At 35.3% G+C, this 16,254-nt stretch overlaps 1 protein-coding gene across 2 annotated transcripts in view; it reads left to right on the plus strand.

Annotated features, from left to right (window-relative positions):
* The window catches only part of Cyp39a1 (cytochrome P450 family 39 subfamily A member 1), a 116,390-nt gene that overhangs the window by 22,137 nt on the left and 77,999 nt on the right, over window positions 1–16,254 (plus strand). For both annotated transcript variants that reach the window (XM_021721848.3, XM_005318608.5), the window contains exon 7: window positions 7,518–7,608. In XM_021721848.3, coding sequence (XP_021577523.1) covers window positions 7,518–7,608 — 91 coding nt within the window. The remainder of the gene's footprint in view (window positions 1–7,517; window positions 7,609–16,254) is intronic.

A 16,254-nucleotide genomic window follows, 5' to 3' on the forward strand; every position in this document is an offset into this window, starting at 1 on the left:
ACATTAAAAATGGGTATGTAGATATCTCTTTGGTCTGCTAATTTCACTTTCTTTGTCTATATCCCCAGGAGTGGAAGAGTTGGATCACATGGTAGACCTATTTTTGGTAATTTTTATGAACCTCCATAATGGGTATACTAATTTACATTCTTATCGACAGTGTATAAAAAGTTCATTTTTTCCCACATTCTCATCAGCTTTTGTTATTTTGAGGGGGTTTGTTTGCTTGGTTTTGGTAACAGCAGTTATAACTGAGGTGAGATGGTCTCTTCTTGTACTTTTGATTTGGGTTTACCTGATGGCTAATGATATTGAGCTTTTCTCCATAATTTAATTGGCCATTGTATTTCTTTTTTTTTGAGAAATTGTCTATTCGGATCAGTTGCCCAGTTTTAAATGGGATTACTTTTTTTGTTGTTAAGTTTTTCATGCTCTTATATATTCTATAAATTAACTCCTTGTCACACGTAGAGGTGGCATATTCTCCCCTTCGGAAGATTGTCTCGTCACTCTGTTGATTATGTCCTAAACTGCACAGAAGCTTTTTAGTTTATTTTAATCTTAGTTGTTATTTTTCGTTTTCGTTTCCAGTGCTCTTGGGGGGCTATCCAGAAAATCATTGCCTCTACCAATGAAGAACATACCCTAAATTTTCTTGTAGTTTCATGTTGTATATTAGTCTTTGATCCATTTTGAGTTGACTTTTTGTACAGGGTGAGAGAAGGGGATCAAGTTTCAAACTTCTGTATGTGGATATTCAGTTTCCCCAGGACTACTTGTTAAAGAGACTGTCCTTTGACCAATCTGTTTTTGGTACCCTTATTAAGAATAACCTGGCTGTAGATGTGTGGATTTATGTCAGGGTTCTTTGTTCTGTTCCATTGATCTGTGTCTGTTCTTAAGCCAATACCATACTATTTTGGCTACAATGACTCTGCAATATGTCTTCAAATCAGGTTTTTGTTCCTTTTGTTCAAGATTGCTTTGGCTCTTTGGGGTCTTTTATGCTTCCATAGGAATTTTAGAGTTGTTTTTCTAGTTCTGTAAGAATGTCGTTATATTTTGATGGAGATTGCATTGAATTTATAGATCACTTGGGTATTATGGACATTTTCACAACATTAATTATTCTAATTCATGAGAATGGGAGATCTTTCCTTTCCTTTTATTTGTTTTTAAAATTAATTTTTGTATCATCAATCAAAGTTTTACAGTTTTCATTGTTAAAAGTCCTGAATTCCTCTGGTTTATTCCTAGTTTGTTTATTTATGTAGCTATTGCAAGTAGATTGCTGTCATGATTTTTTTTCTTGGAAAATTCATTATTGGTATAATTATTGGTGTATAGAAAAGCCACTGACTTTTAGCCTTGATTTTGTATCCTGCTACTTTACTGAACTCATTTATCAGTTCTAATAGTCTTTTGGTGAGGTTTTCTGATGTGTAGAATCATATCACCTGAAGAAAGGGATAATTTGACTTCCCCCTTTTCTATCTGCATGCCTTTTTTCCCCTTTCTCTTATCTGATTGCTTTGGTTTAAATTTCTATACTCTCTTGAATAAGAGTTTAAATTTCTATGCTCTCTTGAATTAGAGGGTGATCTTGTCTTGTTCCTGATCTTAGAGTAAATGCTTTCAATGTTTCTGCATTCAGTATAATGTTGTTTGTGTGTTTGTCATTGGCTTTGTTATGTTGAGGTGTGATTCTTCCAGAGCTAATTTGTTCAGAATTTTTATCATGAAGAGCTGTTGAATTTTACCAAATGCTTTTTATGCATCTAATGAAGTGATCATGTGATTTTTGTATGCTTCTATTTATGTAACATTTATTGATTTTCATATGTTGAACCATTCTTGCAAGCCTGGAGTGAAACCAAATTGGTTATGGTGTATAATCTTTGTGATTTGCTATTGAATTTGATTTGCTAGCATTTTGTTAAAGATTTTTGTATCTATGTTCATTAGGGATTTTGGTCTATAGTTTTTTTTTTTTTCTTTTTCTTGGTATGTGTGTATGTGTATGTGTTCTTGTTAGATTTTTGGAAACAGTATAATGCTGGTCTCATAGAATGAGTTTGGAAGGGTTCCCTCCCTTTCAATTCAGTGGAATGATTTGAGACACATTGGTGCTAGTTCTTTAAGTGTTTGGTGAAATTCAGCAGTGAAGCCATCTCATCCTGAGTCTTTCTTTGTTGAGATTCTTTTCTTTTTATTTTTGATTGCCATGACCTTCATGAATGTTACCAGCAAAGAATAATGGGGGATTAAGAAAAATATACAAACACATAGAGAGAGAAAGCCAGGACCCCCGGTGGGACACTATCCTCTGATGGAGGAACGAACAATGACCCCAGAGCTAGCTCAGTTTGTTTATTACATAGGTTTTATCATCAAAGGGGTTTTCTGTGAGCAAGTTTCTTCAAAGCAGGCAGGCTGAAGGTTGAAGTACTGGTAAGTAATTATAACCATCTACTTGCGCTCATAATTCTCTATCCCCCAGCAACTAGTGTCTGAACTCAGAGCCAAGACTCTTACTGAAAAGTAATAACCGGACTTGGGTCTGTTATTTTCTTGATTTTCTTTTAGTTTGATGAAATATTTGTTTCTTTCTCTCTTTCCTCTTTATGATTTGATAGTTTACTATATTGATAACTTTGTTAATCAGCTTTTTGTTTCTGAGACTAAAATACCTGAAAAGGACAACTTAGATGAGGACAAGTTTATTTTAGCTCATATGTGAGAGTTTTAGTCCATGGTGGGAAATCTTCATTGCTTGGGCCCAAGGCGGAATATCATGAGAGGGACATGGTGGAGGAGTCCTACTCCAACCATGGCAGCCAGGAAGCAGAGAAAGGTAGGATGAAGAGGACCAAACAGGAGGTAAATCCTTCTAGGGTGCTCCCAGTGACCCACTTCCTCTCTAGCATGTCCCACCTGCCTACATTATCACCCAGTTATTCCATTTAATTAGGATGGAATGATTAGGTTATATCTCTTGTTAATTAAATAATTTTACTTCTGCATATTCCTGCATTAACATAGGAACTTTGGGGGGATACCTCATATTTAAACCATAACAATAACATTTTAATATTTTCTACTTCTCATTTATGTATCTATTCCTCCAGTGGGATTTATACTGTTACATGCTATGATGATGGTATTTTTTTTCTATTTTCAAGTGTAGGACACCCTTAAGCACCTTTTTTCGTAGACGATTCATGGTCTGCTGGTCATGAATTCCCTTAGTTTTCACTTATCTTGGGAGGTCTTTATTTCTTCTTCCATTCTAATTGATAGCTTTATAGGGTATATAGCCTCACTTGTGTTTTGTTTTGTTTTATTTTATAGGACTTGAAATACATAATTTCATGCCTTCCTGGTTTGTAGAACTTCTTCCAAGAAATCTGTTCTTAGGCTAGTGGCATTGCACTTAAATGTGATTTGGTCATTTTTTCTTGCATATTTTAAAATTCTTTGTTCTGCACATTTGACAGTGAGTAGAGTACATCATGGTGAGAATGTTTTTCTGATCATGTCTATTTGAGGTTCTATAAACCCTCCATTATCTGGATGTCCATATATTTCTCCAAATCAGGGAAGTTTTCTATTGTTTCATTAAATAGACTTTCAATGCCATTAGCCTTTGTTTTCCCCCTTTGGTTATGCCCATGATGTGGGGTGTTGATCTTATTTATTTATTTATTTATTTATTGGTTCCAGGGATTGAACTCATGGGCACTCAACTACCCCAGCCCTGTTATGTGTTTTATTTAGAGACAGGGTCTCACTGAGTTGCTTAGAGCCTCACTTTTGATGAGGCTGGCTTTGAACTCATGATCCTCTTGCCTCAGCCTCCAGAGTCACTGGGATTATAGGTGTGTGCTACTGCAGGTATTGATCTTTTAATGGTGTCCCAAAAATCTTGAAAGCTGTCTTGATTCTTTTATATATTTTTTTCTTATTTCTGTCTGTATGTGATATTTCAAAAGACCTATCTTTTGCTCTACAACTTTTATGGGTTAGTCTTTTTAGTAAGTGGTTTTCTTCTGTAGATGCTTCTTGAGATAATGGTTTATTATGTAATATTGATGGGACAAGAGCTGGAGCCTCAGCTATACTTGATCTGGTCTGTAGTTGAGGCTTTCAGTTGAATTTTTATTTTTTTGTTTTTAATTGTTATTATTACTACTGTTATTTTCTAGTTCTAGGATTTGAACCCAGCGTCTTGTGCCCACTAGGCAAGAGCTGTCATTCTGAACCATCGTACTGAACTGTACCACCAGCCAGGCTCCTGGCTATGGCACTGTACCTCTAAGCTCTTACCTGAATTTATCTTTAATCTGAATTTTATTGAGCTCTTCATTTCCAAGATTTGATTATTTCTTTTTCAAAATATCTCTCTTTGTTGAATTTATCATTCCTATACCAAACTTGTCTACCTAATTCCATTTAACTATGTATCTGTATTCTCTTGGATCTCATTGAGCTTCTAAAAATTATTATTTTGAATTACTTATCAGTCATTTCATCCACTGATATCTTTGGAATCTGTTTCTAGACAGTTATGATCTTTAGGAGGAATCATAAACTTTGTTTTTGCATATTTTCTGTGTTCCCAAGTTGAGATTTATGCATCTAGTGTAACTGATAGCTCTACAACTTTAATGGGTTGGTTTTCTTAATAAGTGGTTTTCTTCTGTAGATGCTTCTTGAGATAATGGTTTATTATGTAATATTGAACTTGGTTATGGGTGGCCATTATAGTATAATTTCCTGGAGCTTCCTTAGCTTTGTTTGGTTAGTTTAGGCATAGTGCATACTGTACTGAAGTTAGAGAGACTTACTGTCTTTACCACTCATACAAGCATGAAGACACTAGCGATTCAAGCAAGCGTGATGTCAATAGCAGAGTGGGTGGGGTTTGTCTTGTGGTTCTTCCTGTAGTGGGATGGATGGCCCTATCAGTTGTTGTGGATTTCCTCTGGCGTTGTTGATATTGGCTGAGTTGATTAAAAGGGTCTGGAGTACTGACTGCTTCAGTAATAGTGAGGGGCCTGAACACTTTTCCTCTAGTAAGACACTAATGCAAATTCAAATGCTGTATAGGGACAGGAATCATAGCTACCCCCCTGTGATATTTACACCCAGTCTTGTGAGCAGTGTGTGATCAAACAAGAGGGCGACCAGTTCATGGGACCTACATAGGTGTTGTGACAACAAAAGTTACATTGTTCCTTTCTGATGCTACTATGGGCATTTTGCTCAGGAGTGGAACCTCAGACTTCCCCGCTGTGCATGCCTGGGGATGGAGCCTTTTCTCCCCATGCCAATGCTTTCAGCTTTGGTATCTACCAAGGATCAAGTGAGATAGGTCAAGGCTGGAGCTGGACAGAATTCCTCTCAGCTGAGGTGCTCACAGGCATCAAGTAAGATCTGAACGCAGCTAATGCTAGGCAAAATTTTTCTCCAGGTCTTCTATGTTGTATACCCTGAGGATGGGACAAGAGCTGGAGCCTCAGTGGTTTTGCTTGAGACTGCCCAAGCATGCCTCTGTGGGAGGGGATCATTGAAACCAGAGGTTCTTTGCCTTGTTAGGAAAAGAAACCACATGTGACTAGCCACATCTGCAGTCTCAGAAGGCTGGTTCCCTAATCCCTGGGTTCTTGAGGGCAGAGTCCACTTGACCATCAGAGTTGCAACACCTGCCCCCTCCAGTTAGTACTCTCAGTAGGTTTGTTCAGAGTCATTCTGATGAGCCTAATTTGGTTTGCGAGGCATCTACCTGTGGAGCCAGTGCAGTGGAATGTCTGTGGCACACCAGAGATGGAAATATAGAGTGGCTTCTGATCCTGGAGGTGTCCAGATTCAGACACTAGGTCCCGTCTCTAGATGGCTCCTGGCTATGGCACTCTAAGTGTTCACTAGTAGATAGAATGAATTCCTTTTCAAAAGCCTGGCTACCTTGCAGATTTCAGGATTCTTTTCTATTCAGGCTATAAACCCATAAGGGTTATAAAACTCTCCAGTAGCTAGGATTTTCCAGTATCACCCTGATAGAGTTTGGTAGGAACTCTCTTTCATATTGAGCCTGTGGAGGGGAGACTCCCCCTCCCTTGGCCGTGTGGTGGGATCAACAAGTGCTGGGATATATTTTGCTTCTTTTGCTATGCTGCTATCTCAGATATCTGGATTTTATAAGGTTTCTGTTTTTCAACTGTTGAATTCCAGTAATCTCCTCTGGTCACTCATCTCAGTATGCAGCTACACACCTGTTACTTTGGTTCTTCTTCTATGTGGGGGACCAGGGGTTGCAGGGTGCCTCTTATTCATCTCTTGTGGGTCCTCTCTGAGTGCTTATTAATTAAATTCAGTAGTTCATCACTTCAAGGAGAAAAGATCTGAGTGTAGAGACAGGAAAAGAGAACTCTGAGTACCTCTTTCTTCATCTGTGAGACTGAACTAGGTAGAGCTTTCCTAATCTGAACTGTGCCCCACGAAGATTGCAAGAGCAGAGTTCTCCTGTTTACCTTGTTTATGTAAACAGTACCATGGACACACACACATAAAATCACTGCACTATTAATTTAATGTCACCAAGGGGAAACTGTGAGCATTTCCTGTCAGATGGTTGCTCTTCCTCTTTTGACCACACTGGGGAGTACTGGGATGATTTCAAGTACATAATGTTCCTTACAAAAGAGAAAGAAGGTTGAAAGAAGTCTCTTCAGGACTGATTTTCCTAGATGAAACTTCTTTTACAACAAATACTTATAGAAAAACTGAAAGGAAAACCAAAGCTTCTTTTATGATTTTGTACAGATTTCCTTTATTGTATAACCTAAGAATAGAAACAAAAACATCTATTGGAGTAGGAAGTTAAATTTTAAGATGAATAGCAGTATAATCTTGTCTTATGATTTATTGAGTAAAGATGAAAAAATTTCCATCAGCCAATAGATAACTTGGAAATATACTGTGTTCCATTGCATTCAGGTGTGAAATGATTTGATTTTTCATGTAGAGCACTACCATCATTTAGTTTATAAGATTTTAGATATGGATTCCTGGGCTTATTTTAAATTACTGTTTTGTTTGCAAAAAGTGAAATTTACTAATTTGTTTGTATTTTAGGCTCATTTAATCTTGAAAATTGTTTTTGTTTTCTATTAACATTTTTAAATGTCATGATTTGTTGCTTCTGAATATTTAATGCATGCCTATATAATATTTTGTTGCTTATTAGTAAAAAGAAATTTCGCTTTTTCTATTTTTAGTGAACATATTTGAATCTATATAAACAATATAGTTAAACCATAAGGACAGAATAAATTTTTAAGTTTGACATCTAGAAGATATAAGACACCTCTTCAGTTCATAAATTCTAGTCATCTTCAATGATGCTCTTTTCTAACATGCTTTTAAGGTTAATTTAGACATTATCCTAATTTGTTTCATTCGTAGCTTTTGTTTGCTTTCAAAGAAGTCTAATTTTGACATATGTTTTTCTTTTTCAGGTTGCGTTTTGGACACTTGCATTTGTCCTTTCTCATCCCGATGTCCACAAGACCATTATGGAAGGCATATCTACTGTGTTTGGCACAGCAAGTACTAAACCCAAGCTCATTTTCATACTTGAGAATGCATTTTATAATCCAGTACACACATTATTGGTCTATAGTTTGGATCTTGACTATTCCCCTGAGGCCCATGTTTTAAGAGCTTGGTCCCAAGGTAGCACTACTGGGAGATGGTAGAACAATTAGGATATGGGGCCTAACAATCTCCTTCCAGGGCATACCTCCAGTGACTATCTGGCTGAACCAGGATGTGCCTGTATCACTGCAAGATTGAGGCCAGCCTGAGCAACTTAGCATGACTCTATCTCAAAATAAAAAAATAAAAAGGGCTGGGGATGTGACTAAGTGATAAAGTACCCCTGTATTCAGTCCCCAGGACAAAAAAAAAGTATTGTTAAAAAATAATAGGGTTCATTTTAACATAATCATACATGCATGGAATTTAATTTGCTCCAATTCAGTCCCCAGTGCTTCCTCTTTCCTTCTGCAATTCCTCTTCCTTAGTCTACTGATCTTCTTTCTATTTATTGTTTTTTGTGCTTTATAGATATTCCCAACAGGTAGAATTCACTGTAGTGTATTTATATATGTACATAACTTAATTTTGTTAAATTCATTCTGCATTTCCTCCCCTTTCCATTCCTTCTCCTTCCTCCTCACTCTTTTTCCTCTACCCTACTGATCTTTCCCTCTATTATCATAAGATCTGCCGCACCCACATTTTTCCCCTTAATTTGCTCCAGTTTTCACATGAGAGAACACATTCAACCCTTGGCTTTGTGAGTCTTGCTGATTTCACTTAGCATTGTTTCTCAGTTCCACGTATTTACTGGAAAATGTCATAATTCCATCTTCTGTATGACTTAGTAAAACTCTGTTGTGTACATATACAACATTTTCTTAATGCATTTATCTAATTTATCTATTGAGGGATACCTAGGCAGATTCCATAACTTGGATATATTAAATGTGTTGCTATGAACGTTGATGTGCCTGTGTCACTCTAATATGCTGTTTTTAGTTCATTTGGATAAGTACCAAGGAGTGGGATAGCTGAGTCATATGGTGGTTCTATTCCTAGTTTTCTAAGGAATTTCCATACTGATTTCCGGAGTAGTGGTACTAATTTGCAGACCCACTAATAATGTATGAGTGTACTTTTTTCCTCACATCCTTGCCAATATTTGTTAATATTTGTATTCTTGATAATTACATTCTGACCACAGTGAGATAAACTCTTAATGTAGTTTTGGTTTTCATTTCCCTGATTGTCAGGGGTGTTGAACATTTTTTCATATATTTGTTGACTATTGGTGTTTCTTCTTCCTTGAAATGTCTCGTTAGTTCTTTTGTACATTTATTTACTGGGTGATTTATTTTTGTGGTATTAAGTTTTTTAGAGTTCTTTATGTATTCTGGATATTAATCTCCAGATAGAGGAATATCTGGCAAAGATTTATCTATTCCATTCTGTAGGCTCTCTCTTTACTCTTGAAATCATTTTCTTTGCTGTGCAGAGCTTTTTAATTTGATACCATTATTGATTCTTAGTTTTATTGCTTGAGCTTGAGCTTTAGGGGTCTTGTTAAGGAAGTGGGTGCCTGTGCCAGTATGTTGGAATATCAACCTACGTTTTCTTATATAAGTTGCAGGGTTTCTGGTCTAATCCCTAAGTCTTTGATCCACTTTTATTACATTTTGTTCAGGGTGAGAGATAGGGCTCTAGTTTAATTCTTCTACATATGGATATCTAGTTTTTCCAGAGCCATGTTAAAAAGGCTATCTTTTCTCTGTCATGGTTTTGGTACCTTTGTCAAATATCAGATGTCTGTAAACCATGTGGATTTTTCTCTGTGTCTTCCGTTCTCTTCCATTGGTATTTATGTCTTTTTTAATGCCAATACCATGTTATTTTTGCTACTATAAATGTGTAGTATAATTTGAGATCAGGTATTATGATGCTTCCAGCATCATTATTCTTGCTCAGAATTGCTTTGACTATTCTGGGTCTCTAATTCTTCCAAATAAATTTTAGGACTTTTTTTTCTAGTTCTCTGAAGAATGCCATTGATATTTTGATGGGGGAGTACATTGAATCTCTATAATGCTTTTGGTAATAGAATAATTTTGACAATATTAATTCTGCCTATCCAAGAACATTGGAGATCTTTGGCCTTTTCATCTTCTAAGGAATTGAATTTCTTTCTTCAGTCTCTGTAGTTTTCTTCATAGAGACATTTCACTTTCTTGCTTAGATTTATTCCTTGGTTAGATTTATTCAAGGTTTTTTTCCCCCAAATTTATTGAGAACAAAATAGTTCACCTTATTTCTTTCTCAACAGATTTACTATTTGAGTGTAGGAAAGCTATTTGTTTATGATTGTTGATCTTATATCCTATACTTTGCTAAATTAGTATATCAGCTATAGAAGTTTTCTAATGGAGTTTTTGGGTCTTCTACATATAGGATCATGTCATCAGCAACATAAATAAATTGATTTCTTTTCTATTTGTATCCCTTTAATTTCTTTTTCTTGCCTAGTTGCTTTGCCTGTTGCTTCAAGAACTGTATTTAATGGAATTAGTGAGAGTGGTCATCTTTGTCTTATTCCTGCTTTTAGAGAAAATGCTTTCAGATTTTCTTCATTCAGTATAATGTTGGCTTTGGGCTTCTCGTATTTATCCTCTATAATATTGAGGTAAGTTCCTTCTCTCCCTAGTTTATCCAATGTTTTTAACATGAATGGGTGCAGGATTTTGTCAAATGCCTTTGCTTGCATATATTGAGATGATCATATGATTCTTATCCTTAATTCTATTTATGTGGTGAATTGTATTTATTGATTTGAGCATGTTGAATCAATCTTGCATTCCCTGGGATGAAAACCACTTGATCATGGTATACTATCCTCTTAAGGTGTTTTTGAATGGGTTTACAATATTTTATTAAGGATGTTTGCATTTATATTCTTCAGGGATATTGGTCTGTAGTTCTCTTTCCTTGATGGGTCTTTGTCTTATTTTGGTGGCAGAGTTAAACTGACTGCATTGAATATATTTGGAACTATTCAATCTTCCTGTATTTTGGGAGTATTCTGTCCCCAAATTATTCCTGGAATAATTTGAGGAATACCGGGGTGCATGTTTGTCTTTAATGGTCTGGTAGAAATTGGCTGAGAAACCATCTGATCCTAGGCTTTTATTTCTTGGAAATCTTTTAATTGCTTCTTCAATTGCATTGCTTGATATTAGTCTGTAAAAATCTTCTATATCCTCCTTTATTCATTTTGGGCAGGTCATATATCTGTAGAAATTTGTCAGTGTGTTCTCAATTTTCCAGTTTATTAAAGTATGAATTTTCAAAATAGTTTCTAGTGATCTCCTGGATTATAGAAGTGTCTGTGGTGATGTCTTCTTTTTCATCTCTAATTTTGTTGATTTGGATCTTCTCTGTCTTCTGGTTAGTTTGGCTAAGGATTTATCAATCTTGTTTATCTTTTTAAAGAACCAAGTCTGTTGAATTGATACTTTGTATTTTTAAAGGTCTAAATTTCATTAATTTTAACTCTTAATTACGTCATGTCTTCTATGGAATTTAGAATTAGTTTGTTCTTTTTCTAGGGCCTGGCAACATTATCATATTTATTTGGTATCTTTATATATTTATTTTTTTCTTGTCAGCACTTGATGCTATAAATTTTTCTCTTAGAACTGCTTTTATACTGTCCTAGAGACTTTGATATGTTGAATCTCTGTTCTTATTTGTTTCTCAGAATTTCTTGATTTCTTTTCTCATTTCTTCCATGATTTTTTCCCTCAATTTAAAAGAATGTTATTCAATCTTCATGTGTTAATGTGGTTTCTATAACTTTTCTTGCTATTAATTGCTAATTTTATTCCATTATAATCTTATAAATGCACAGGATTAAATCAATAGTTTTATTTTTTTGTGTGTGTGCAATTGATAAGGCTTACATTGTTATCTAAAATATGGTCTATTTTGGAAAAGTTCCCAAGAGCTGCTGATCTGAAAGTGAATTTAGCTGTTTGGGGATAAAATATTCTGTGGATGTTTGTAAAGTTCATTTGATTTACAGTATTATTTAGGTTGAAAATCTCCTTATTGATTTTATGGCTGGATTACCTGTCTATTAGTGAAAGGAGTATCTTGATATTACCTAGTATTATTGTATTGGGGTCTATCTGGGATTTAATGCCAAGAAGCACATTTTTAATGTAATTAGGTTTACCAACATGTGGGGAATAGATATTTACTATCATTTTATCTTCTTCCTGGACTCTTTCCTTTTCTACTACATAGTGATCTTCTTTATCCCTTCTGATAAAGGGTTTTTGCTTGAAATATGCTGTGTCAGGTATGAGAGTATGAGGCTAGATACTCCTGATTGTTTCTGGCCTTCACTTCCATGGATTTTTTTTCCTATCCTTTTACTTTCAGCCTGGGGGAGTCTTACCTATAAGTCTCTTGCAAACAGCATACAGCTGGATCTTGTTTTTTTTTTTTTTAATCCATTTTGCCTATCTATGTCGTTTAGTTTGGGAATTGAGAGCATTTTCACTCAGTGTTACTATAGGTAGATGTTTGTTATTTCCTGCCATTTGGGTTTTTTTCCTATGTTTAATTCATTCTTAATTTTAATATAATTAGTTGCTCTTCTAAAGCACTTCCTCCATTTGTGAACTTTGAGATTTGTTTTTGGGTTCTGTGTGTAGTATATGTTAATTTTTGTAATGTTAGCTTAGTGGTCATGAATTCTTTTGGTTTATCCTTATCATGGAAATTTTTATGTCCTTTATCATTCTAAAACATAGCTTTGCTAGATATAGCAATCTTGATTGACAAGTGTTTTCTTTTAGGGCTTGGAATATCTTCTTTGTCTCTTCTCATTAATTTTTAGAGACTGATTTGAGACATCAGAAATGAGCCTTATTGGTTTGTCTCTAAATGTCAGCTGATGTTTTTCTCTTATAGCTTTTACTATTCTTTCCTTATTTCTACTTGATCATGATTTGCCTTGGAGAGGTATTTTTTTTTAAGTTGTCTATTTTGAGGGTTGTATCTCCTCTTATATGTGAATGTCCATCTCATTTTTAAGTTTTAGAACAGTGGGCTGACATTGCTGACCCTGCTGCCACCAACCAAGTTAGTGTGTCTCCCTTAATCTATGTGTTGAAGTATTGTTAGAGCTTGAGTAGGGTTCCTTTGCATGTGGAGTGAGGTTTGTTATTACTTGGCTGAGTAGCTCAGCAGCAGAATATCTACCCTGTAAACTTGTGAGATTGTAGTGTCCTAATCACTTCCCTGCTCCACTTAGAGAAAGGGGGAGCAAGAAAAGCAATAATAGTAGCTAACAATGCACAGCCTTAAAATAAATGTCCAGTTCCTATTGTGACATCTATAACACTAGTTATCATTTGAAGAGGAATGGGTCAGCATTTAGCATCAGTACCAACAATAAACTGCTATGAATTAGATCAGACATTGAAGAGAAAATGTCAACTACATTGTCCACTATATTAACAACCACAGGAACATGAGTGTGGTAGAATTATAAGACTAAATAGTTTTATTAGATATTGAAATCACAGTTCCTTAGATGAAGAGAAAATATGGTGGGAAGGCAAGAGGAAGTTTGCAATGTTTAAGAAGTGAATAGAGCAGAATCAGGATAGTGGTAGAAGGTAATGGCTATAAAGAAGGAGGAATAAAAAATACTTAAAGTAATAAACTACAGGAAGAGGGAACAAGAAAACTTGGCTATTAGATGGTGAAGACAGTGAAAAAGTCATAATAAGAGTAACAAAATCAAAGATATAAGCAAACAAAAATCAAACCAAATCAAACTCACATAAAATTTTATCCCATTAAAGATAAAACAAGACCAAATAATAACCAAGTAAAAAAAGAAATAAAAATTTTAAAAATTATAGGAAAAGTATATGTAAGTAATATTAAATCTAATATTAAATCTGTCAGCACAGCAATAACATACATGCCTGCGTACACACACACAGAAACACACTTATACACACAAACACAATCACACAGAATGGAAAAGAACTTAAAGAAAAACAAAATAAAATAAGAAAGGGAGTTAAATAAGAAAAAGTTCTTTCTTTTTTAAAATTTATTTGTTCTTTTGAGTTACACATGACAGTAGAATGTATTTTGACATATCATGGAGTATAACTTCCCATTCTTGTGATTGTACATGATGTGGGGTTATGCTGGTCATATATTCATATATGAACATAGGAAAGTTATATCTGATTCATTCTATTGTCTTTTCTTTCCCCATCCTCCTCTCTTCCCTTTATTTTCCTTTGTCTAATTCAATGAACTTCTGCTTCCCCCTCTTTATTGTGTATTAGCATCTGCATATCAGAGAGAACATTTGACCTTTGTTTTGGGGGGGATTGGCTTATTTCACTTAGCATGATGGCCTCCAATTCCATCCATTTATTGGCAAATGCCATGATTTCATTCTTTATGGCTGAAGTCATATTCCCTTGCATATGTGTACCACATTTTCTTTATCCATCCATCTGTTGAAGGGCACCTAGGTTAGTTCCATAGCTTAGCTATAGTGAATTGGGTTGCTCTGACCATTGATGTGGACATGTCTCTATAGTATGCTGATTTTAAGTCCTTTGGGTATAAGCTGAAGAATGAGATAACTGAGTCAAATGGTAGTTCCATTCCAAGTTTTCTGAGGATTTTTCATACTGTTTTACAGAGTGGTTGTACCAGTTTTCAGTCATACCAGCAATGTATGAGTGTACCTTTTTCCCCCATCCTCACCAACAATTATTGTTACTCATATTCTTTATTTAAAGTTTGTTCTATTTAGTTATACATAATAGTAGAATGTACTTTGGCACATCATACAGAAATGGAATATAACTTCTCATTCTTCTGATTGTACATTATGTAGAATCATTCTGATCGTGTGATCATATATGTACATAGGGTGATAATGTCCTATTCATTCTTGTATCCTTCGTGCCCCTATTCCCCTTCCCCTCCTTTCACTCCCTCTGCCTAATACAAAGTAACTCTATTCTTCCCTAGCACCTCCCTTATTAAAAAATAGCATTTGCATATAAGAGAAAACATTTGGCCTTAGTTTGGGGGGGATTGGCTTATTTCTCTTAGCTTGATATTCTCTATTTCCATGCTTTTACCAGCAAATGCCATCATTGCATTCTTGTTTAAGGCTGAGTAATATTATCTTCTATATATATACCACATTTTCTTTATCCTTTCATCTGTTGAAGGATACCTAGGGTGGTTCCATAGTTTAGCTATTGTAAATTGAGCTGCTATAAGCATTAATGTGGCTGTATCACGATAGTATGCCAATTGCCATTCTGACTGGAGTGAGATGACATCTCAATGTGGTTTTCATTTGCATTTCTCTGTTAGTGATGTTGAAAATTTTTTTCATATATTTTGTTGACCATTTGTATCTCTTCTTCTGTGAAGTGTCTGTTCAGTTCCTTTGCCCAGTGATTGATTGGATTATTTATTTATTTATTTATTTGTTTTGGATGTTAAGTTTTTTGAGTTCATTATATATCCTGGAGACTAATGTTCTATCTGAGATACAGGTGGCAAAGATTTTCTCCCATTCTATAGGCTCTCTCTTCATGTCCTTGATTGTTTCCTTTGTTGTGAAGAAGCTTTTCAGTTTGAATCCATCCCATTTATTGATTCTTGGTTTTATTTATTGAGCTATAGGAGTCTTGTTAAGGAAGTCAGGGCTTAATGCAACATGATGAAGATTAGTGCCTACTTTTTCTTCTACAAGGCGGAGGGTCTCTGGTCTAATTCTTAGGTCCTTGATCTACTTTGACTTTTGTGCATAGTGGGAGATAGGGGCTTACTTTCATTTTGCTGCATATATATTTCCAGTTCTCCCAGCACCATTTGTTGAAGAGGATATCTTTTCTCCAATGTATTTTTTTGTACCTTGGTCTAGTATGAGATAACTGTATTTGCATGGGTTTGTCTCTGTGTCTTCTATTCTGTACTTTTGGTCTTCATATCTCTTTTGGTGCCAATATCATGCCTTTTTAAAAAAACTATAGCTCTACAGTATAATTTAAGGTTTGGTATTGTGATGCCTCCTGCTTTACTTTTTTTTTTTTTTTTTTTTTTGCTGAGGATTATGTTGGCCATTCTGGGCTTCTTATTTTTTCAAATGAATTTCATGACTGCTTTTTCAGTTTCTCTGAAGAATGTCATCAAGCCTTAATAGAAATTGTATTTCTATTAAGAAATCTTTTTCTAATAGAAATTGCATTTCTATTAATTGTATGGCCATTTGGGGGAGGTGAGGACTGAGGAATGAACTCAGGGCCACTCAGACTCTGAGTCATATCTTCAGCCCTATTTTGTATTTTATTTAGAGACAGGGTCTCACTGAGTTGCTTAGTGCCTTGCTATTGCTGAGGCTGGCTTTGAACTTGTGATTCTCTTGCCTCATCCTCCTGAACCACTGGGATTACAAGCATATGCCACCATGTCCATCCAGGCCATTTTGATAATATTAATTCTGCCTATCCAAGAACATGGGAGTTCTTTCCATCTTCTAAGGTCTTCTTCAATTTCTTACTTTAATGTTTTTTCGTTTTCATTGTAGAGGTCTTT

Source organism: Ictidomys tridecemlineatus, chromosome 8 (genome assembly GCF_052094955.1).
Source record: "Ictidomys tridecemlineatus isolate mIctTri1 chromosome 8, mIctTri1.hap1, whole genome shotgun sequence".
In the NCBI taxonomy this organism is placed as follows: domain Eukaryota; kingdom Metazoa; phylum Chordata; class Mammalia; order Rodentia; family Sciuridae; genus Ictidomys; species Ictidomys tridecemlineatus.